Source organism: Mastigoproctus giganteus, chromosome 4 (assembly GCF_048544385.1).
Source record: "Mastigoproctus giganteus isolate SK-2022 chromosome 4, ASM4854438v1, whole genome shotgun sequence".
Classification (NCBI taxonomy): Eukaryota; Metazoa; Arthropoda; class Arachnida; order Uropygi; family Thelyphonidae; genus Mastigoproctus; species Mastigoproctus giganteus.
In genome coordinates, this window is record NC_143578.1 from 75,933,340 (window position 1) to 75,958,224 (window position 24,885).

A 24,885-nucleotide genomic window follows, 5' to 3' on the forward strand; every position below is an offset into this window, starting at 1 on the left:
AGTATTGTTTAATAAATAATGTAATGTCTAGATTGTAGATATAGCTTAGCTTAATTTTTCAGCACTCACCTCATAGTAATCCGCTTAGTTGGTTGAGAGTTTTACCACATTACATAGTGGTTATGAGATTCTAATAACTTACGGGGATTATAAATTTAAAAACTAAGTTATGGGCTTTAAATATTTTTTCTAAGAAAGGAAAGTGCACTTTCCATTCTATGGTTGTCTAATTAAAAAAATTAAATGAAGTGAGATAAAAGCTGATAGCCGTGCATGAGCGACTTTCGAAATCGTCTTCAGTTAGCTATAATGGGTTGGGAAGAGCGCGCGAGTGTGTTATATACAGGTTGAGTTCCCGAAATGCATTTCAGTGCGCGTGGAAACTTAATACGTGCTAAATTCCAAATAGGGGAGATGTTGGCGGGAATCTTTTTGTTTAATATGTTAAGTGATGTGTGGCGCTTAAACCACTCAATGACGAGGGCTTTGTTTTGAAGGATTTTATAACTGGAATTTAGTTTACATATTGCGATTGCTGAATCGATGAGTGGGTTATGATTATAAGATTGTTGTCTATGTCTTGACTTAAGTGTCACAATAGTTAAACTAAATTCCAGTTATAAAAATCCTTCAAAACAAAGCCCTCGTCATTGAGTGGTTTAAGCGCCACACATCACTTAACATATTAAACAAAAAGATTCCCGCCAACTTCTCCCCTATTTGGAATTTAGCACGTATTAAGTTTCCACGCGCACTGAAATGCATTTCGGGAACTCAACCTGTATATAACACACTCGCGCGCTCTTCCCTCCCTACCATATCTAACTGAAGATGATTTTGAAAGTCACTCATGCGCGGCTATCAGCTTTTATCTCCCTTCATCTAATTTTTTTAATTAGACAACCATAGAATGGAAGGTGCACTTTCTTTTCTTAGAAAAATTTTTAAAGCCCATAATTTAGTTTTTAAATTTATAATCCCCGTAAATTATTAGGATCTCATAACCACTATGTACTTGGTAAAACTATCAACCAACTAAGCGGATTACTATAAGGTGAGTGCTGAAAAATTAAGCTAAGCTATATCTACGATACAGTCATTACATCACAGCACATAAGGACTCCTTAAAATATCATCAGTAAATAATGTAATATATATAAAATATTGAGGATAATAATAGAAAAGGCAAATTAATCAAATAATACCATTCAGGGATTTAGGAAAACGCTAAGGATTTAAAAAAAAAAAAATTATTATCGCTTTTTACCCACAATCCAGATGACTTCAGCTGGGGCCAACCACCCAGACTGAAGGCAAAAAATGACAAGAAGTTTTCTGTTTCTGTAATGATCAATATATGCTAAGTAATTTAAATATAAAACAAATATAATAATTAAAAATGGTTAAGAAATTTTAGGGATTTTAGAATCAAAAGTAAGAAAATATAAGTAAATTATAAATAAATTATAAATGTAAGCATAATAATTTAATTATTATATTTGGTTTAGATTTAAATTACTTAGCATATATTGATCATTACAGAAACAGAGAACTTCTTGTCGTTTTTTCCTTCAGTCTGGGTGGTTGGCCCCAGCTGAAGTCATCTGGATTGTGGGTAAAAAGGGATTTTTTTTTTTAAATCCTTAGCGTTTTCCTAAATCCTTGAATGGTATTATTTGATTGATTTCCTTTTCTATTATTATCCTCAATATTTTATACGCATTATGGTTGTAATGCATGATTGCTCTGCAACTGGATTGACCCATAAATATTAGTTACAGTCATTATAATTATTAACTTTTTTTTTTATTACTAATACACACACACACACACACACACACACACACACACACACACACACACACACACACACACACACACACACACACACACACCTTTTTAAATCTACTGTGCCAAGATACTGCAAATATTAAAAAGTGCCCAATTTTAAATGTTGTTGTTTTGGGTTTTTTGGTACAAGGGAATCCTGGGCCATATTGTGCCTTTTCATTATTAACTTATGACTGAGTTATTAATATAATTGTTGTCAGAGGCCATTATATACATTTATGCTCTTCAAGTATCTAAACAATGCTTCAAAATTTGCATTATTTCCAAGTATGTGTAGTAAAAACCAATTTTAAATGACTGTGCCTTTATTCCAAATATTTCATTGGTATTATATGGAGTACTCATACACATCTGTAGGTGCAATTTTTTTTGGACACACCTGCTGGATTTGAAAATCTATGTCTTGACTTCAGAATTTGTGCAGGCCATTATGGCACTACAGTTCAGTTTGTTTTCAGCCCCCATAAGCCAATTTGCAGATTATGTGAGCTGAAAAGCATAGAATAACTCATGACACCGAGTCTACTCTCGCCACCTAAGATCTAACTACAGCTCTGACTAAAGAGTTCAAGAATTCTGACAGTATTCAATGGAATTCAAACTCAGACCCCCCCCCCCCACTCCTTGCAATTAGTGACAAGTGCAGAAACTGCTACTCCTTGCAATTAGTGACAAGTGCAGAAACTGCTACTCTAGAGGACCAAAATCATATTAGTGAAAAGCTTTTTTTTTTTTTTTTTTTTTTTTGAAACATAAGTATAACTACACCTCATTTATTTTTGGTGGTATACGTGAAATTGGCCAAATTTTTCTTTTATAAACACTACGTGAGTTTTTGATGTAACACATACTTGATACATGTGCTGGATCACTTTTAACATGATAAAATGAGAATTTTATTAGTCCAATTACACTATCCACTTTCATATAGTGCACTTCACTTAAGCTGCATTTCATGCTTGTAATTTTGCTTTAGCAGAATATGCAAGGTACCACAGTATAATTGACGTAAGAACTGCAACAAATTCACTTTGTACCCAGGGACCCATATACGTGCCCTAAAACAAAAAAAAAATTAAGTTATATTAGAACAAAATCAGATAAATTCTAACATTAATGATGTCAACATTTAAAGAACATACTTTTACAACAATTATGTGAAACTGTGCTTAGAATAACAATCAAGATTTAATATCTAGAACAGTACTCCAATAAGCCAGAACACTCTGGAACACTGCTCCAGTTGATAAGTTTGATCATTTCAGTTAACACGAACATACAGTCAGTCCTCATATAGCACGATAGTTGTGTTCCTAGAAACCCTCGTGCAATATAAACAACAGGCTCTATGGGAAAAATAGGGTTAGATGCCGACCACCCAAGATTGAACACACATTTGTAACTAAAACATTACCAAGCACAATAAATAATCGTAATAAAATACGTATTTTATTACGACTATTATGTAACAAAAAATATTGCTAATGCTTTTGCTTCTATCGTAAGCAAACTTTTTTGTTTGATTTTCTATCCAAACAGATGACAGACATTCCACCTCTTCCAATTCTTTGTGTCTTAATCTAATGGATTTTACACTGAGTTGTTCCTGCTATGAAAGTTTTTATTTTCTCTGCATTCTTTGTAATTCCCAGCGTTACCTCATTTAGGCCTGTAGCACGTACAATATCACATGGTCTTCCATTTCGCTCAAAGTGTTTCACAATTTCATATTTTTTTCTCTATTGACAGAGGTGGACTGTCCATAAGCCTTACCAGGGAAACCACAGTGGGTCGGAGGCCGGTGTCATTTTGGCCATAAACGCTAGTATGAGGCCACTACAAATCGGGTTAAAGAAGCACTGCAGAATCATCTAGACCAGAAGTGGCCAATAATTTGTGATGCGATCTACCATCTCAAAAATTTCATTGCACAAGGTGCACAAATCGAGAGATGACTGTATATTTAAAATTCGTCGTGATCGACCGAAATTAAATTCGGGATCGACCCGTTGGCCACCCCTGATCTAGACAAAACTGCAGTTATATATTTCAGACACAGCACGGGTTTGTTAAGGGGTAGTCTTGCTTGACCAATTTTATTGGATACAATGTGGTCAATACGACAATAAGATTTAAGCTAGAAGGCAGAGAGAGTCATTTCCATTTATTTGTACACACAATTATTACATAAATATACATACAATACTTACAAAAAGATATATATATACAATTTTATATACATTAACATTTCGTTACACATATATAAGACATATATTTGACTTCCTGGTGCACTGCATACATGTATCCCAGAGTCAAGGGTGGCTCCTAGGCAAAAGCCCATCTCCACCTAGTTGAGGTGGAGATGGGCTTTTGTAAACTTAACAAATCTAGTCTAAAAACATGTGTGAGGTATTTTACCACCGCCAATATAAAATAGCTATTGCTCGGTGCCCTTCTCTAGGCCCGGGTTTACGTTATGTACCGAATGCACAAGTCCCGCACCCACCAAATGTAGTGCAATACCAGTGGGTGTCAACAAATGAATTACTAGTGGAGAAATTCCACAAATTATCCTCACTAACACCCAGTAATTATTGTATTAAACAGATATATACAATACTTTTTTTTTAAATATGCTCAGTCTCTGAATTCCTGAGAACCAAGAAAACAATATATAATAGACAATTAACAACACTGTCTGCTCTGCCCGCTGGAACTTTCAAATCTGTTGACAAGCACACCGAGATAGCTACTAACAGGAAATGATTCTCATAAACCTTGTGTTTCTGAGAAACCAATCTTTACAATAACAATTTTGTCAATAACAATTGGCCAAAATCAATGCAACATTAATTAACATAAATCAACACAATAACGATCCATATAAGTCAATACAATAACAATTAACTTAAATCTTCTGTTTACACAAAACCTTTTGTCTTTTGGTGATTTGTGAAGTCAATTCCAGAAGAAGCTGAAGTTCTTAGCTGAGTCCTCAATATGAAAACTGATCTTGAGAAGGTTTGCAGAGCAGTAAAGTTAGTATGGTCTTCAACTAAGATATTTACATTGTTCTCCAGTAAGTTTTGAACCGACATTAAATCCGCTTTAAGTTGAGAGTACAATGGACAGTTCAGAAGTACATGAATCCACGTTCATATTCCCCACATGTAGAACGGACCAGACTCCAGGCCACGCTCAAATAATTTAGCCCGGAGGGACCCATGCCCTGTTAGCAGATAAGAAGTTGTAGAAGGTCTAAACCACAAAATAACTCCAGGGGTTGTTGAGAATTCCACTTGCGCAATATACTTTCTTGTTATAAGCCCAAATTCGCTCTCATCCCATCTTTTTTGCCAGACAACAGTAAATTCCTTCCAAAGCCTTTTCTTCTCCCTTTTAAAGTCGCTGGCTGGGTCAATTGTAATTCCAAGCATTGTCTTAGATTGTCCCTTTTTTAGATAGTAAATCAAATCCCGAAAAGCAATGTATAAATCTACAGGAATCGTACCGCCAAGTATTTGGAGTGCATTGTTTGAAACAGTCCTTGGATATTATTGATCGTCAGAAGAACTGATCTTTGCATGGAAATAAGTTTCTGTTTCACTTTTACCTTTGATACTTTTTGGTACCAAACACTTGCTACGTATGATATAACAGGCAAAAATATGGTTTTATAGTAAAGGTTCAAGGTTTTCTTTGATAATCCCCACTCTTTCCTGGAGACGTTGATAACTGAGGCTGTTATCTGAAAAAACGGATTTTGTCCCTGAATTTTGACACATAAGGCAGAAAACAGTTTATCATCTAAGGTGATACCCAAATACTTAGTTTGGGATACATAGGGGATTTGGGTATTATTTAGTCGGATTCTGGGCGATCTGTTGTGGTTAAAATGGTTCTTAAAAGTCATAAAACTGGTTTTACTGGGGGATATTTTCAGTTTGTTGACTGTAGCCCATGACATCAAGTCATCCAAGATAGGCTGTATTTTCTTTTCAGTTATTCTCCTTGTGCTTCCATCAGCAACGATCACCAAGTCACCCGCATAGGCTAACTTACTGATACCATTGTGTTCCCTCGTTAACCACTGATCCAGCACAGCGTTCCAGAGAGGTCCCAATACTGATCCTTGGGGCATCCTCTTGAAATCCGAGCCCAGTACATAAGATGTTTTGCCACGACCTTAATAAGTCTGTCGCTAAAGTACGATTCCATAATACTGTAGATATACGCATCACACTCTGTGGATCTCAAGCTCCTGAGGGCACTTTCCCACCATAAAGTGTCAAACGTGCCCTGAAAGTCCACAAACACAGCAAGTACATATTTAGTAAGTGAGCTGGACACATAGTTGGTCAGAAAATTTATAGTCTTCAGTCGACAGTCCTTTCTTGAAGCCATATTGTGCTTCTGAACATAACTGATGATGATCTAGCATTTTTTGGGTTCTTGGGGCTAACATTCGCTCAAACAATTTCCCCAGGTTTGCTAAAAGTGAAATAGGTCTATAGGCCCATGGATCTGATATTAATTTCTCAGGCTTGTGCAGTATCTTTAGTAGAGTTATTTTCCATTGACAAGGAAATATTCCTTCTAGTAAACACTTATTCATCAAATTTAAAAGAATGTGTGGAAAAAATTCAAAAAATTTAACTATGACTGTATTCTCAATCAGGCCTTGCCACAGCAGAGCCCAAATCCAGTGAAAAGGGTTCAATGCCTGATGGTCCTTCATACTTTTCATTATCATGACATATTTGCATTTGTTCAGGTGAATCTAGATCCAATATATCTTTGGAGAATAGGTTGTTAATTATGGAATCCACTGTAGGCATCCAGTCTTGAGTCTCTTGACCATCTACTTTAACTGTGTTATAAACATCTCTGCAAGCCATTTTGTTCCTTGATATCTGGTAAGCCAAGCCCCATCTTTATTTCCTATATCCATTACAAAATTTTTCCAATGACTTTCTTTTGAGTTGGAAATTGCCTTTTGATAGTTTTTCCTTGGAGTACCTTAAGCTTCCCTGAAGGTCCGAACATCCTAGGCAGAAAGATGCCTATATTGCTGGAATTCTTCTCTAGCCTGTTGAACTTTCTTTCGCAGGTTACTTAAGTCTAAAGACCACCAAGGAACAGAAGTTCTTCTGGTTTGCTTTCTTTTGACTGAGTACTCCACTGCCAAATACAGGTGGGTCTGGACGAAATTTGTAAATTCCATTGCTGTCATATCATTTAAACTATCTACAACATCTGCAGAGAAAACAGTGAGAAGGTAACTCTGAATTTGTTCCATTTAATGGTATTCAATAAGAAATGTCTAAGATTGTGTGGTTGTGAATCATTAATATTGCTGTCGAGGCTTCAAACCAAATACAATAGTGCAGTGGTCGCTATTCACAAGGCTTGGAATAACATCCCAGTCAGTTAGAATTCCATCTATGTTTGATTCACCATTCACAGTAGAGAATGTGAACAGCTTGTCAGGCAAGTTTTGCACACTTAAGTTGTAGGATGAAATTAAATCCTTGAGAGCTAATCCTCTAGGGTCGGTCAAACCGCTATGCCAGAAGTTGGATTTGGCATTTAGATCAGCTGTTATAAGATTTTTAGAAGCAAAATTAGTACATATATTGTCCAAATGATGGAGAGTCAATTGTATGTCTTCACTTGGCAGACAGTAAACAGATGCAATGTAAAAATTTATGAAAGTTGTAGAAATCATTAAACAGGTCAGTGTCCAGGCACATACTTGTAATGTTGGTAACGACCAGATCATTATTTATAACAACTATGGTACTTTTTGGAGGTTTGTCAAGCAAATGAATAATTCTTGCTGAGGTGGGAAAACCCATAACTTTGTGGGGCTTTCTGTATGCAAATACAGAAAGGGTTTCTGTATGCAAATAATATCAAAATTATTTTCAAATGCTGTTATTCTAATCTCATCCATTGCCAGTCTGCAGCACTGACCATTTATCCGAAGAACTTTTATCCCCTCATATATAATATTACCTAAAATTGGATTATTATTGGATTATCGGCGTTGTGGAATCTGGATGCAAAAAATAATTTTGATATTATATACTTGGATTTCAGGAAAGATTTTGATATTGTTGCACATAAAAGACAGCTGTACAAATTGGAGCAGTATGGCTTTAAGAGCAAGTTGCTGCTTTGGATAAAGGGATGGTTAAGTGAGAGAAGACAGAGCAGTAATCAAGACACTGCTCTTTATGGAGTAATGTTATTAGTGGAGTCCCCAAGGGTTCAGTGTTGGGACCATTGTTGTTTTCCACATTCATCAATGATATTGTCAAAGGTATATCAGGCTTAATGTCCAAGTTTGCAGATGATATAAAGTTTGGTGGGGTTGTTAATGACAGTACACTGCTGCAACAAGATTTAGGAAAGTTGGCTAGATGGGCTGAGATGTGGTAACTGAAGCTTAACATTGACACATGCAAATTACTGCATATGGGTAGCAGTAACCCCAGAGTAATGTACCAACTCTGCATTTCTACACTCAGGGTAGTGGAGAATGAAAGACCTGGGGTAATTGTGTAGATATGTAGTTTTCAGAGCAATGCATATAGGCTGCCAGAGCAGCTCATGGTGTCTTGCCAATGATATATAGGAACTTTTTTAGCACGGATAAGGAGGTGATTATCCCTTTGTATAAGGCAATGGTCAGGCAACACTTTCAGTACCGAATACAGGTCTGGAGGCCTCATTTTAGGAAGGATGTAGAACTGTTGGAATAATTACAGAGAAGGGCAATGAGATTGGTGAGGGGAACAAAGGGGGTGTGCTTACCAAGAAAGGCTTAAGTTCTGCAAATTGCAGCCTCTGGAGACTGGGCACCTGCAAGATAACCTGATTTAGGTGTATAATGCTTTGAATGGTTTGAGCAAGCTCAATGCTGATGGAATTATTCCAAATTGTAAATTATTCAGAGGAATAATTTACAATTTGCAGTGACATTGTGATCATTGGCCATGATCCCAAAGAATTAGAGAAAAATATTAATCAGTTATGTGGAGTTAGTAAGGATTTTGGACTAAAGATGAATATGGCTAAAACAAAAATAATGATGAACAAGTATGTCACAGAAATGGATATAATCATTGAAGGAGCAGTAATTGAAAAGGTGGATTCATATACTTATCTGGGACAAGTCATTAGCTGTAATAATGATAAATGGCTGGAAGTCAAGAGAAGAATATATTCTGGATGGATAGTGTTCAGCAAATATGGTCACATACTGAGGAGCAATATCCCAATTTGTCTGAAATGTAAAATAATAAACCAATGTACCTGTGCCCTCACCACAAGAATGGAAGAGAAAGTGAGAACTACACAGCAAAGAATGGAACGAATTATATTAGGCATCAGACTGTTAGATACGAAGAGAAACACATGGATTAGGCAGCAAACTCAAGTAAAGGAAGGACATTCTTATCAAAACTAAACTAAAATGGTCTTGGGCAGGACACATAGCTCAAAGACATGACAGATGGACTAAGAAAATAACAGAATGGTATCCAAGAGAAGCTAGAAGAAAACCTTTAAGACAACGACGCAGATAGACAGATGAAATTCATCAGTTTGTGGGTAGTAAATGGATGGCCATTGCACAAAACAGAAGGAACTGGAAAGTTGCTGGAGAGAGGCCTTCATCCTGCAGTGGATTGAAAATTAATGATGTTGTAATTTAACAAGTTTATTGAATGAAAAAATTTTGAGCCCACAGGCCAGCAAGGTTCCTGGGGTTGATAGCATTTACCCTATAATCTTAAGTGAGTGCATTAAACCATTGAAGCTAATTATGGGAGCATCACTGGATTCGGGAGTGATTTTGTTGGATTGAATAAGTGCCAAAGTATCTCCAATACATAAGTGCGGTTCTAAGAGTGAAGTGGGAAATTATTGGCTGGTTAGTCTAACTTCAGTAGTAGGGAAAATCATGGAGACTATGATCAAGGGTGGAATTCAGGATCACTTAGAAATGGAATTCTGAATGATACTCAGCATGGTTTTGTAAAGGGGAAAATCATGTTTAACTATTTTGACAGGGTCACTCAAGAGCACTCAGGACTTAGGGAATAATTTCAATGTTTATTTGGATTTCAGCAGAGCATTTGACTCAGTCTCAAAAGAGCAGTTACTTTATAAGATGGCAGGTTGGAATCACAGGGAAAATTCTTAGATGGATAGCAGGGTAGCTTCAGGGCAGGAGGCAGAGGGTTATGATAAATGGTTATTGCTCAGGTTGGGTTGATGTAAGAAGTGGGGTTCCCCAAGAATCAGTATTAGGACCATTGTTGTTTTTGATTTTCATAAATGACATCAATGAAGGGATAGAGGGCGTGATGTCTAAATTTGCAGATGATGTAAAGATTGGTAGAGTAGTTAAGATTCTGCCAAACTTCTACAGAATGACCTAGACAGACTTCAGAGATGGTCAGAAAAATGACAGCTATGCTTTAATCCAGCAAAGTGTAAGATATTGCACCTGGGGAACAGTAACCCCAAAATAACTTATACACTTGGTGGAGTTGAACTAAAACCAGTAGTGGAGGAAAGGGACTTTGGTATTACGATATGATCAGATATGAAGTTCTCTGAGCATTGTAGACTGTAAGGAGGGCCCCATGGTGTCCTATCGATGATTTATCAAACAATCGCTAGTAGAGATAAGGACATCATAATCCCATTATATAAGGCTATTGTTAGACCACACTTGGAATACTGTGTTCAAGTATGGAGACTGCACCTAAATAAAGACATTGTTCTTCTTGAAAGGGTTCAAAGACAGGTAACTTGCCTGGTGAGATCGGCAAAAGGGCGTCCATGTAAGGAAAGACTTTGAATATGTGGGCTGCAGAGTTGGAAACTAGACACCTTAGAGGAGACTTGATTGAGGTGTTTAAGGCTCTGAGAGGCATAAGCAAGATGAACAAGGATGAAATTTTCACGGTTATAAATGATTCTAGAACTAGGGGTCATAATTTCAAGTTACAGGGAGGAGTTATTTAGACTGGATTGCAGGAAGTTTTATTTTAGCCAGCGAGTTATAAATTACTGGAATAAGTTACCTATATGGGTGGTAGAGGCTCACAGTCTGGGGAAATTCAAAGGTCAGCGGGATAATTACCTAAGGGAAGAGGGAAATGCATTTCCTTTTCTCTTATTAATTTTTATTTATTATTTTTTTAAATTTTCTTCTTCTTATTATTATTATTAATTTGTTTTTATTCTTATTATTTTATTTTATTTCATTATTTTTTTTTTATTTTGGCTGGTGTAGCATAAGCCATAGGCTTCCTTGCACTATGTGGCCATTACTAATAGTAATAATAGTAATAATAGTAACCCCAGGAGCCTTACTGGCCTCTAGGCTCGAAAGCCCCTTCATTCCCATAATTTCTCGTTAACATAAAGGGTTTTTCTTCTGTAAATATCGATGCAAAGTAACTGCTGAGTTCATCTACAACTTCAGCTGGAGTATTGAATACTATCCAACGTTCATTACATAAGGATCCAATCTAGTTTGTACTTCTTTGCATTTATATATGTGAAGAATTCCTTATCAAGCAAAGTACTCCTTTGCTTTCTTTGCCAGCGATTTCTCATAATTTGCCTTTGCCAGCCTAACCCTTTCTGTGGCACTATTTCAGATAAATTTGTAGCTGTTATAGGCTTCAGTACTTTTTATTGCTCTGCAACTTTTCCATGCTCTCTTTTTCTGCTCAAGTAATTTGGCAACTTAATTATTCATCCAACTTGGAATCCTCCTCGTGCATGCTTTTCTACGTAATATGTAGAGGTATGACAGAGTAAGTCAAATGTTTTCTACGTAAAAACACACCTGTCGAAATGCACCAATCGATATCTAATCTAATATATAAAAGAAAACAGAAAATGTAAGAAAAAACTGTAAAAAGTAAAATTGTGTGAATGTTGAGTGAATGAAAGTTATTATTAAATGGAAATTCTATCTTAGCCTCTTCAATGGACAGACTGATGGCTATACAGACCCTCAGGAACCTCAATGTTATTCAAGCCAACACCATGCTGTATCTTTTCCTAGATGGTATGGTGCGGTGAAATGCTGACATTGGCCATTAGGGTAACCCCCAATGGCCAGAGCTGCAAAAAGCAAGCTCCACCATAAGAATCTTTCTCTATGTTCTTTTATTCCTACCACCTGGGGTGATTGAGTGTCCTTCCCCTACCCTGGGTGGCCCCTACCCCCTTTTGTGTGGCAGCTCATCCCATCAACCACTTTCAACTCCCACCCTCTGGAACAGGATGGGCATCCTGTACCAGGGGGGTCCCCTTACTGTCTCCCCTTTCAAATCAGGCAAGTGCCTCAACTACTGCCCCCCCCCTTCTGTTCTCTGCCCATTTTATCCTACCCTCTTCCTATCTTCCCATTATCTCCTTTCCAATAAATTTTTTTTTTTTTTTTTTTTTTTTTTTTTTTGGGCTCTCCTTGGATGCCTAGGCTACACCAGGATTCACCCTACCAGAGCTTTCGTCTCTCCTAATGTGTTCTGGCCCGACTCCTCGGGGTGTGGGTGTTAGTGGCTCTCCACTAAATAAAGTGGCCCGAGGAACAACACAACCCACACTAATACTTCACAAAACACACACACACACTAACATGCACCCTGGCCTTATGCACAGTATTGTATTCTACACAGAGTAAAAATGCTGAGTTGGGGAGAGCCCCGGTGCCGCCAGACAAAAAACACTATGTCACTATGATCGATACCTAATCAGGAAATAATGTGTAATTATTTACCTGTGCATTTGTAGTGTGCAGCATTCAACTACTATGTAATTATTTACCTGTATTTACATAGGTCACTTAGGAAAAGGCCTTTTGCTTCGGGGTTTCATAATGCATGAGGAATATTGTTGCATCCCAAAGAGCAGGACTAAAACATTTAGCTGAAATATTTACAAAATATTAAACTACTGTATTTACATATATACAATATTCATTAATATATAAAAACGTTACAATGGAACATCAAATGTTAGACAGTGAAGCACGAGGTTGGTGAACGTTATGGAGGCAGTTGTCAATAATTAAATTGCATTTGTAGTGATGTAACTGCCTCACTCTCTTCTCCCACTGGCTCAAATAAATATCACTAGGAGGAAAACTTTTTTAATGTATAGAGAGAGATACGCATTCAAGGCTTCTGTGATTAATGTTTTAAAGGTATACCATAATTCAACTGTATTTACTATCTGTGAGATATCTACCCAGCTAACAGAGGCCATGTAGCATATTAAGCTGTCATAATTTCCTTTCCTGAAATTATAACCCATTCCTTTGCTTTTAACCACTGCTACCCCTCTCTTCATCGTCCACTGTAGAACTCCATGATCACTTCCTGCTACCGGTTCCTGTACTGTCAGCCTTATGTCATCTGATTCAGGTGATGAGGTCTAGAGTTTTCTTTTCCCTAGTACTTTCCCTGACACTTTGATACAAATAACAATCATCTAGTTGATTTAAAAATTTTATCCCCCATGTGGAGTTTCCTTCCCATTTCCACCAATCAATTAGAGGAAAATTAAAATCACCCATAAGACATTCATTCTTACTTGTCCATGCCATTTGCATGTAAAGGCTCTCATCATAATCTTCACAATCACCTGGATTGTAGATTACTCCCACTCTCATTATACCTTTGCTTCCAACTATCTTACAACATACAGATTCTATACTAGCATGCAAAACATCTGAATCCGGGAAAATTTTCACCGTGCTCGGGCTGCTTTTGATAAGAAGCATGACCCCACCACCCCTTCTATTTTCCCTATCCTTCCTAAATACATTATACATACCATATTGAAACCATCATCCCCTATCTCCAGGTGGCACCATGTTTCTGTAAGCCCTATTACATCAGCGTTACTTTTCATAACCAGCAGTTAGAATTCACTCATTTTATTGACTACACTTCTAACATTACTGTATAAACAATTAAGACTTAGTGTTCTTGTATAGCTAACTACCCTGGCACACCCCTTAAAGTTATTTAAGCTCGCTTTCCTGGAATTTGCTACCCGCTCATTTGAAACATTGCCACACTCAGAACATCTTACTAATATGTTCTGTTGCAGTAACAAACAAGAATTCTTGAGATATGTGCAAGCATTAATTTGACTAATATTATCAGATAAATGTATCTATATAATTGTATCTATATTACCCCTGTCTCCCCAAACCAGCAGTTTCCCTGAACCTTTAAGTTATCCTCAATAATACTGGCAAAAACTCTTGCACCACCTTTGTTTAAATGTATCCCGTCTCTACAAAACAGATTACTTCTACCTATGAGTGCAGGGCAAGCTGATAGAAATTTTCCCCCAAAGCCTTGCAAAGTTCTTCAAGTCTTGAGTTAATTCACAAGGCTTTCAGCAAATATATAATCCCTCCTATCATGCCTGGGCAGAATTGCAGATACAGACATTTTGACCTAACTCACAGCATTTCTTCAGCATAGTCCTACATTTGTCTAACAAATCATCAGATTGTGTATGCTTAATATCATTAATAGTTGCTCCCGGTAGACATACCCTGATTCTAGTCCACCTATCCTTATTACAAAAAATATTTCCCTGTTTCCCTAACAATGGAGTCTCCTAATAAAACTAAGTCCTTTTGAACCAGAGTAGTTTGCACTTGGTTATTCTGTTCTGGGGCCCAAATCAGGAGAGTATCACTTGGTATGTTACTAGAGTCTTGAGTCCCTAAAGAGCTCCCAGTTACATTATTCTCAAGGGCAAGCACCTGTTTTTTCAGTGACTCAAATTGTTCTAGCAATGCACCAAATTGTAACTTAAGATCAGTGCACGCCTTACAATGGTGACAAAGAAAAGAATCTTCAAGTGAGCTAAGATTATCCACTAGACTGACCTTGGAATATATGCCACAGGTTCTGCAAAGGATAAAATCATGACTCACCCGGAAATTGCCATCAGCTATTTCCATATAAGCACCCTCTGATGAAGTGTTCAAGGCAGATCTTGTAATAACCATTATAAATTTACTAATTATTAATAAAAGAACTTTCAAATAATAATAAAAAAAAAAATTATTGAAATAAACTTTACAATATACTAAATAACCTTTGAAATCCTGCTCTAATCCCCTCTTATCTTATCTTCTTTACTGTCTCTATGAATGACGTCTGCTCGCCAAGAATGCCAACAGTAGAATATATTCAAGGAAGAACTGGACAAACTGTTGGAATGAATGGATAGGTGAAATGAGAATTTTTTTTTTTTTTTTTTTTTTTTTTTTTGGCTGATGCTGTATAAGCTTGCTCTCTTGCATCATATGCCACTACTAATGCTATACATATCAGTTCAACAATGTAGCACTTATTACAATTTGGCACATTTCCTCTAATTCTGCACTAATGGCTTATTTCCTTATTTAATTCCTCATGAAAAGAAATTCTGTGGTAATGTGGTTGGTGTTGAAACAAATTTGTGGACTGCCATCTTGACCTCTACATCTGACAAACACGATATTCTCTTAGTGCATCTTTCAGTGGCCAAAAATGATGATAATAATCACGTGGAGCTAAGTGTGATTAATATTGAGGATGGGGTAATACCTCAAAATTCATCTGTAACTGATTCACTCAGAACAGGAATTATCATGTTGCAGGCACACAACTGTGGACAACAAACTACATTTCTTTTGAACTGCTGGCTTTTTAGTTTGTTCATGATACATCACAGTACAGGTAATTCTCACCTTTACGAGTTGATTCATTCCTAGCGCGCTCGTAAAGCAGGAATTCATTTACCATAGATGTAATGTTAAAAATGGGAGTTATGTTCTCAACAATGAAATTTGACCATAATAATGTTAAATAAAGGTCAACAAAACAATTGTTTATGCTTAAACAATGATTAATTTATCCCAAGAAATGAAAACATAGACTTTAAAATCAAGAAAAATTATAATAATAAAGAAATTATATCATACAAATTATTTTTTTCATCATCGACTGACGATGATGAAAAATAATAAGATCACGTTTGCTTATGATCTCATATTTTGTTTCCAAGAAGAAGAAGAATGTTATTCTTCTTAGCTGTTTCTTTTTATTAATATCACTCTCCATAGTATTACTTCATTTTGGCATACTGTACAGTATTAAAAAGTTGGATAAATTTGAAATAAGACAGCGAAAATGAGAGCAACAAAACCATTCTTCATAACATCAGTGTGGTAACTGCTTTATGTTATGTAAAGTCAGTCAGAGTTCTGATTTGCCTGAACAAACAAACGAGTGCACAGAAGTATACAATACTATCATAGTATTGTATAGCTACGTGCATTGCATGAACATTAATTGCAATCAATGTTCATGTTCGATTTTGTTGATACTTGAAAAAAGAACTGCACGTATTTAGTATTCATGACTGTTTCTCCTCTCTCCAGATAACATTCCAGAATTATCCCTTTATGATCTCAGAATATAGTGAGAAACTTTCCCAGTTGATGTTTGGGTATGGGTTTTCTGTGGCCGGGGCGAGCCTGTATGGTGCCACTCTGAACTTGAGTGTTTGCTTTATGGTGTGTAACACTGTACCCAAGGATTTATCTTCTGTGTGTTCTAAGAAGGCATCTTGTTTAGTCATATTGTCCAAGAAGCATGGAGCACGCATGCACGCACACACAACATTGATGCATGACTGTCAGGGATGTCATCACGCACTGTGTTTCTAAAAGACTTCAATCTGATACAAGATTATAATTATATTTTGAACAATATGCATTTTATGTTGGTTTTGCAATTTTCATTTAAATGACCATTGGAGGGAGGGAGAAATGAATAAAAAAATTTATTACATGTTAGTGCACAGAGCACGGCTTCTCTATTCCTTTTCCACCCAAATGGAAGATTGTGAACATTTCCTTAGCCAGATAAATGGTTTCATTTGCAAAGACAACCTTGGGTAGCTATTTTCAGACCTGATTTGCTATCCTAAAAAATTCAGAATGTATCACAAATCACTGGGTTGCAAATCTCATACCAGCTATATTTCATGGAGACTTGCAGTATTTTTGTAAAGAATCTAACGAGCTGCATACTTGAATTATTGCATGTCACGAAAAAAACTTTCCTAACAAACTTGACCTGTTAGTGTTATCTCAATCACTTTTCATATAAGTATTATGGAATCAAGTAAACCTTTAGAAATGCCATGTGTAGTGTAACAAGAATTTTTGACACTTTCAGCTCAATATCAGAAATGTGCTTTTGCTTTTTGCTGATTTTGTATTAAATTATTTAATAATTAAATAAATGAAATAAAATTTATCAGGAACATATTTTCTGATTTTAAAACAGAGGGATGGGGGATGAACACCATACCTAAGCTAAGCTAAGCATCCCCCACCTCGCCTTCACAATAATCATCCAATTACAGAACTCACCCATACAATCACTCGGTGCAATGGGCATTCTACAACCACACCCACTGCACAGAGGGTGGTACCCAAATAATGGAGTTTAGCCAAGTTTAGTTATATCGGTTCGCTTCTCCCTCTCCTTCAACCCACGTACTCCAGGCTAATTCGCATACAAATGGCATATTAGATCACTACATTGCTACTTTTTCGTAGATGTCATTACTTCTATGCATACTTCTCTATGCAAAAGCCCGCTAAAATAAGTGTTCCGTGGTTTATTTTGATTAGTCTATGACAGTATATTAATAACAAAAAAAAAAAAAAAAAAGTTACAAATTATAATGATAATTTGTAACTTTCCCCCATCCCTCTGTTTTAAAGTGGTGTACGCTACAAATATGCAAAATTTATTTATTTTTTTAATTATTAATTACGATTTTTCACGGAACACAGTTTGGGAAATGCTGCAGAAAGTGAGATCTCACAGAAAATCTGTATTAAATTTTTGGTGATTGCAATATCCAGATATGCTTGTGTGTGTCATGCAAGCAAGTTCCATCCCTATAATCCAGAATGCAAGAATTCAGCTCGACTCTTAGAAAAATTTAAACCTTAAATCAATAATTCAGTTCCATTTGATCTTGAGTGATCAAATGAAGTTTACTTTGTGGAGGTTTAGTAGTAGTAATAGTGGCATGTGATGCAAGAAAGCAAGCATATGAGCCTATGCAGCATCAAAAAAATTCACACCACCATTCCCTCTAAAATGTTTGTCCAGTTCCTCCTTAAATTTATTTAACCTATCAACTTCCACAACAACAGATCAAGTTTGATCCAGCAATTAACCATCCACAGGCTAAAGGCAAATTTCCGCACATCTATTCTACATCTGTCTTTTCTCAATTTGAATTTATGCCCCCTTAGGTTCGTAATCTGAACAAGTGGAAGAATCCCATCAGAATTCAGCGTGCTCAACCCATTCAAGGCCTTATACACCTCAATCAGATCACTTCGCAGGTGCCTAGTCTCCAGCCGCTGCAATTTACAGAACTTGAGCCTCTCTTGATAAGAGGATCCCTTCATTCCCCTCACCAATCTTGTTGCCCTTCTCTGTACACGCTCAAGCAAATCTACATCCTTTTAAAAAATAGGCCTCCAGACCTGTACGCAGTACTCAAGGCGTGACCAGACCATTGCCTTATACAGAGGGACAATCACCTTTTCCCTACTAGCAAAATTCCTGTATATCATTGACGAAACCCCATGACCTTCCCTGGCAGCCTGTCTGCATTGCTCAGAACACTTCATATCTGACTGCACAAATTACTCCCAGGTCTTTTTCATTATCTACCACTCTAAGTGTAGTACCACACAGTTGGTACGTTCCTCTGGGGTTACTTCTACCCATATGGGGGCACCTCCGTAGCCAGGTGGGAAGGAACAGCAGTGCGTAGCACACGCTTCTTGATTAGACCGGGGTTTGAGCCCGTCACCACTAAATATGGAGGATGCGGAAAGGTCAGGGAATGACCACCGCATATCCCGGAGCAATATGGCCTTAGCTGCTAATGCTCCTAAAAACCAAATAACAACAACACCTACCCATATGCAGTACTTTGCATTTGTCAATGTTAAACTTCAGTTGCCACTTCTCAGCCCATCTGCCCAAATTTTCGAGACCCTGTTGCAGTAGCACACTGCCATTACTGTAATCCTGCCAACCTTTGTATCATCTGCAAACTTCAATGCTTAGCCTGACATACCTTCATCAATATCATTGATAAATATAGAAAACAACAGTGGACCCAACACCGAACCCTGTGGGACTCCACTAATAATATTAGTCCACGAAGAGCAGCACCCATTGATTACCACCCTGTCTTCTCCCACTCAACCATCCTTTTATCCATTCTAGCTGTTTTTGTTATTTGGTTTTTAGGAGCATTAGCAACTAAGGCCATATTGCTCTGGGAATATGCGGTGGTCATTCCCTTGACCTTTCCGCCTCCTCTGTATTTGGTGGTGATGGGCTCGAACCCCAGTCTAATCAAGAAGCGTGTGCTACACACTGCTGCTCCTTCCCACCTGGCTACGGAGACGCCATCCATTGTAGCAACTTACCCTTAATACCATTCTGCTCCAATTTGTACAGTAGTCTTCCATGTGCAAAAGTGTCAAAAGCTTTCCTGAAATCCAAGTATGTGATATCAAAATTATTTTTTGCATCCAGTTCCTTTGTAACCACATTATAATATCCAATCAAATTTGTCAGGCAAGACTTTCCCTTAACAAACCCATGCTGTATCTGAATTATTGCCGCAGTCTTGTCTAGATGATCCTGCAATGCATCTTGAACCAGTGACTCCATTATTTTATCTGGAACAGAAGTTAAACTAACTGGTGTGTAATTACTCAATGACAACATACCCAATTCCATTTACGAACTGGTATGTTGTGAGAATGAGCCACTGGACATATTATAGAACACAAATTGGGATATTAAATCTTATTAATTTAATATATGAAAAGCCAATGGTGGAGAAAAGTATATTCCTCACAACAATCTTTTTGTTCCCATGATATTCTTGGCACTACAAACATCAGGCATTTAATTTTTCCATTTAACCATTCTTGAAACATCACTGTACAATGTGCAAAAAGATATGCAAGGACCAAGATTTATCCTGATCCCCTATTTTGCAACCAAAATACAAATCATAAGTTTTTTTGATCATAGGAGTAACTGTTCTTTTGTATGTTTAATTATATACTTGCCACTAATATAACAGAAACTAAGGGGTTTATTAACACACTGACAAGTCATTTCAGTTCTCACACAATAAATATTTCATACACACATGAACCAGACAGAAATAACTGACCTCAAGTTGTATATTAAATACAAATCATTAATTTCAAATATAGAATTTAATGTAGTACTTCCACCTTAGAGTTTGGTGCTAATGTAATCTGTAACCCGACTGGTCAGAATATGTCACATGTTGCAAACAGACACAGTAATGAGTGTCACCTAGAGTCAATAAGTTTTAATGATTTTAAGGCTAACATGTGATGTCAGTTTTTAATAAAAATGAAATTTTTAAATGCAAATTATAATTTATTTTCTGTCACTTAGCATAACTTTTAATAGAAACCAATGAAATTTTTCAAAAACCTGATGTGGTAGGAATATTTCGCAGCTGTTTTTGTAATCAGCAAGAAAAATCCATTTAAAAACCTTATATTTTATTAGAAAAAAAATATGTTGTTTAATGGTGTAATCAAAAGTATGTCAGAAGTGAAACCACGTTAAGAATCCCCCCCCCCTTCCATACCAGGCTTAAAACAGCCACATTATTCTACTTGAATTTACATCTTTACTTGCTTAACTGTACTTTGGATTTTCATAACTACAATTATATTAATTGTAATTATGAACAAATTTAAAATGCCAAGTGGTATAACCCAAAGCTACAAAAGTGTCCCTGGAATAAAATGGCCTAAATTGTTGATGCACTAGTGCCCATCTTGAGGGAAATTTCACTGTTGTCGGTTTCTCTAATGTGGTGATAGTACTGCCAAAACAGCTGTGCAGTTAAATTCTTAAAACAACATACTCCTCACTATAGAGAGTGCTACTTATTTGAAAGTAGAGTAGAATTAGGATAATAAGTTTTCCAAGGGACTGGAGGTTTAGAACTTCTTAAGCGGGAAAACGTCTTAGAAGGTAAAATGACCTAAGGGTATGAAATATTGACTACACAAAGAAAAATGAAGATACACATACATAAGTTAAAGATCATTTTTAAGTACTATTTCAGAATTTACAAACATTTTACTGTGCCTATGGGAAACATTTTTAAACTGAGGATTTCTTAACATTCTGTCCATTAAACTTATTACCAAGTTAGAAGAATGAGCTCCTTTGGAGTTTCAATATACCTTAAAAGGTCATAATTACAGTAAGACAGAGCAATAATCAACTAAGTAATTCAGAACTGTTCACTACCATCACAACTTAAAGCTTAACATGGTCAACATATCCAATTATGGTTATCGATGAAAACAATTGTAATGTCACTTCCATTATATCAAAATATTTATACTAAAATAGTTTTAGAGCCGAAAGCCTCAAACCATGGAAAATTCACTAATTGAACAAGTTAGTGCCAAGCATCATTTTAGTTCGTAGTAAGCCACCGAAGTAGGTCAAATGGTATAATTTCTGTTATATCTCATATTGTGAATGCCTTTACAATGAGTTGCCCTGATATTGAACTACCTCGAATAAGCAACGCTTCGACAATGGATTCTCAGCGGATACCCCCCACCATTCCTGGGTGGTGGTATCCGCCTAGAATAAGTAACATTAGTCTTTTCCATTGGCGAAGTGTTACTTATTGGAGATACAGTGGGGCCTCGACTTACGATGACATCGACATCCGATATACCTTCAATACGATCGATTATTTTAGGGACCGATGCCTTTCCGATATAGCTGAAACGATACCTGGGTGAAAATTTTCATATGCGTGGCGCACAGAACATCACTCGTATGATTGTTCTCAACCAATCAGTGTCTTTTTTATTGTTCAATGTGTGGCGTGCGGAATAATTTGGTTTTTATTTTTAGGAGCATTAGCAACTAACACCACATTGCTCGGAGGATATGCAGTGGCCATTCCTTGACCTTTCCGCATCCTCCGTATTTGGTGGTCACCGGCTCGAATCCCGGTCTAATACATCACTAGTATATGAGACTGTTTCAGATCTATGATGATCAGAAACTTAAAACTCCGTCAACCAGTGGTAGTGCTGTGTGCTTTGAAGACTTTAAAGCCAGCAGGGACTGGTTCGAGCGGTTAAAAAAAGGGGCAAATATCAAGTGTTCAAAAGGCATGGGGAGGCATTCAGTGTTGATAAAAAAGCAGCTAAGACATTTAAAATTGAATTCCGAGAGTTTGTTTATCAGGAGGGTTATCTTCCCCAGGTTTTTAACATTGACAAAACCAGCCGCTTCTGGAACCGAATCCCCAGGAAAACGTACATCACTAAGGATGAGGCAGTTTACCTGGACATAAGCCTATGAAAGATAGGCTCACTCTCCTGTTGGGTGCCAATGCCTCTAGAGATTTTAAGCTGAAGCCTTTGCTTGTGTATCACTAACATCCCCAGATTTGACAAAGGCATGCTGGGAGTTTTGGCACAGTAACAAAAAGGCCTGGGTTACCGGTTATGTCTTCAATCAATGGTAGCTTGAAGTTATGTCCTTCAGTGAAGTGTTACCTTGAGAAAAATAAGCTTCCTGTGAAGGCACTGCTCCTGTTGGATAATAAGACAGGCCATGATCCCAAAGTTGTTCAATCTCTTGAGGCACAATTTGAATTTGTTCAAGTCAAATTTTTGCCACCAAACACCACTCTTCTTCTTCAAACAATGTACCAGCAAGTAATTGGTCCTTGAGGTTGTCACAGACATTCTCTCAGATATGCCAGACAAGCTGTACTTACTACCTGGGAGTCTAAAACGCTGATGGAACTGATATTCGGGTGACACTCAAGTCAAGTGGACCCAATTTCGGCGAAGTCTGAATGGTCTGCGACAGCCAAATCCTCTGCTTGCACCTTCATGATGGTGGGACTGTGTTGGTAATCCTGCACAATGCACAAGTACATGATGGGTGACAACCCAGGTGTGAACCAACGCAAGCAGGGGTCAAGGTGTGGCGGCCACACCACATGGAGGAACACCACCAATTTGCTTATTGGAGGCTTGAAGTGGTGGAACCCATGTTTAGTCTCTAAAGCCAAGTTCCGGTCAACCCCTTCCCTATCTCTTCCATCATGCAGTATGATTGATGACTTTTGAGGTTATGATGAACATTGTGGCAAGATCCAATATTCCTTACATTTCAAGGGTGCAGCTCTAAAACAGTGTTCGCAGGCCAGCGCTAGTTAGTACACCAGACCGAACCTATTGGTAACTCTCTAGGAGGCTTCCAGATCAGCTAGTGTATAATCTTACTACCTCTACTCTGCCAGATAGTGACTGGAGGGAGTCCGAGTATTGTGTATGTGGTCAAGGGGAGCTTTGTCGGGGCCACGTTATGTCAAGGATCTGGGTATATTCTTACCATTTGTACGCCATATCCAAAAATTTCATTACTTCATACAGCATGCCCCACCACTTTTTCTTACTATTGAATACACCATGAATTGTCAAACTAATAGAGCAAGCTTATCTGCAGAAAGATTTAAACCTCCCAAAGACTTCCTAATTCATTTCACAAATATACGTGGTCTCAATTCTAATCTCAACAATGTCCATTTCCACTTGCAGTCTGCCAAACCCCATGTACTTTTTCTGACAGAATCTCAGTTATCAGTTGATTCAACTACTGCTCATCTCAGATGCCCAAATTATTCGCTGTACGATTCCTTTTGTCTCAAAGATGGTACTTGTGCATACGTCCGTTCTGATATTACCTGTCAGAGACTTGGCAATTTCGAATCTCCTCTCTTTGATGTTCTCTGGCTTAAAATCTCTCTACCTCCTTGTGTCAAATTCATCTGTTGTCTCTACAGTTCTCCCAACTCCACTAATCACTTGGAGCTCTTTAACTTCCTCTCTTTGCCACTTGACTTTCTACAGCCCAACTTTCCTAACAGTGAGGTAATTTTCCTTGGTGATTTTAATGTTCACAACTCCAGCTGGCTTCCGTTTTCTAGTCACACTGACCCAGCTGGTCGAGATGCTGAGGCTTTTGCAATTACTAATGACCTTGCACAGATTGTTCATTTACCTACAAGAATACTGGACAATCCTAATTATACAGCCAATATGCTTGATCTTTTTCTCACAAACAACCCTTCTAAGTACACGGTTGAAGTGAGAGGTCCTTTAGGCACTTCAGATCACGACTTGGTGATTGTCTCTTCTCCAATGGAACCTTTATCTCATGGCTATTCCCAACCTCGTGTTGTAAGGCATTACAAGAATGCAAAATGGGATGACCTGCGAGACTTCTTTTCCTTGGTCGGATTACTGTTTCAAAACTTTTGATGTCAACATTTGCTCAGATCATATCAGTGAAATTATTCTTGCAGGAATGGAATCCTTTATCCCACACTCCACTTTAAAATCTCGTCCTTTATCTAAACCTTGGTTTTCCAATAAATGTGCTAAGGCTGTTCAAGAGAAGAATTTTGCATATCGTAATTGGCTTGTTTCTAATTCTTCAGTTTCATTTTCTGCCTACAGCAAAGCTCGCAACAATTGTAAAGCAGTTATTAATCAGTGTCCAAACTAGAGTTTGAACAGGCTAAGAGTAAAAAAACTTGCTTCTTGCCCTAATGTTAGCCAAGCATTCTGGTCTCTTGCCAAAGTTATTGGCCGCAACTTTTGCCCATCTCTGCTCCCACCTCTGTCCAACCCAGATGGTTCTGTTGTCACTTCAGTCAAGGATAAAGCTGACCTGCTAGCATCCCATTTTTATTCCAACTTATGTATTAATGATCTTGGTAAAACACCTCACACTATTCCCAACACGCTCCATTCAATGCCTCCTGTGG

At 37.4% G+C, this 24,885-nt stretch overlaps 1 protein-coding gene across 1 annotated transcript in view; it reads right to left on the bottom strand.

The window, feature by feature from the left end:
• Positions 1-2,721: 2,721 nt before the first annotated feature.
• Positions 2,722-24,885, bottom strand: part of Tapdelta (Translocon-associated protein delta) — a 90,112-nt gene continuing 67,948 nt past the window's right edge. Inside the window, exon 6 of the mRNA XM_090371621.1 lies at positions 2,722-2,909. Coding sequence (XP_090227747.1) covers positions 2,805-2,909 — 105 coding nt within the window. The 3' untranslated portion in view covers positions 2,722-2,804. The remainder of the gene's footprint in view (positions 2,910-24,885) is intronic.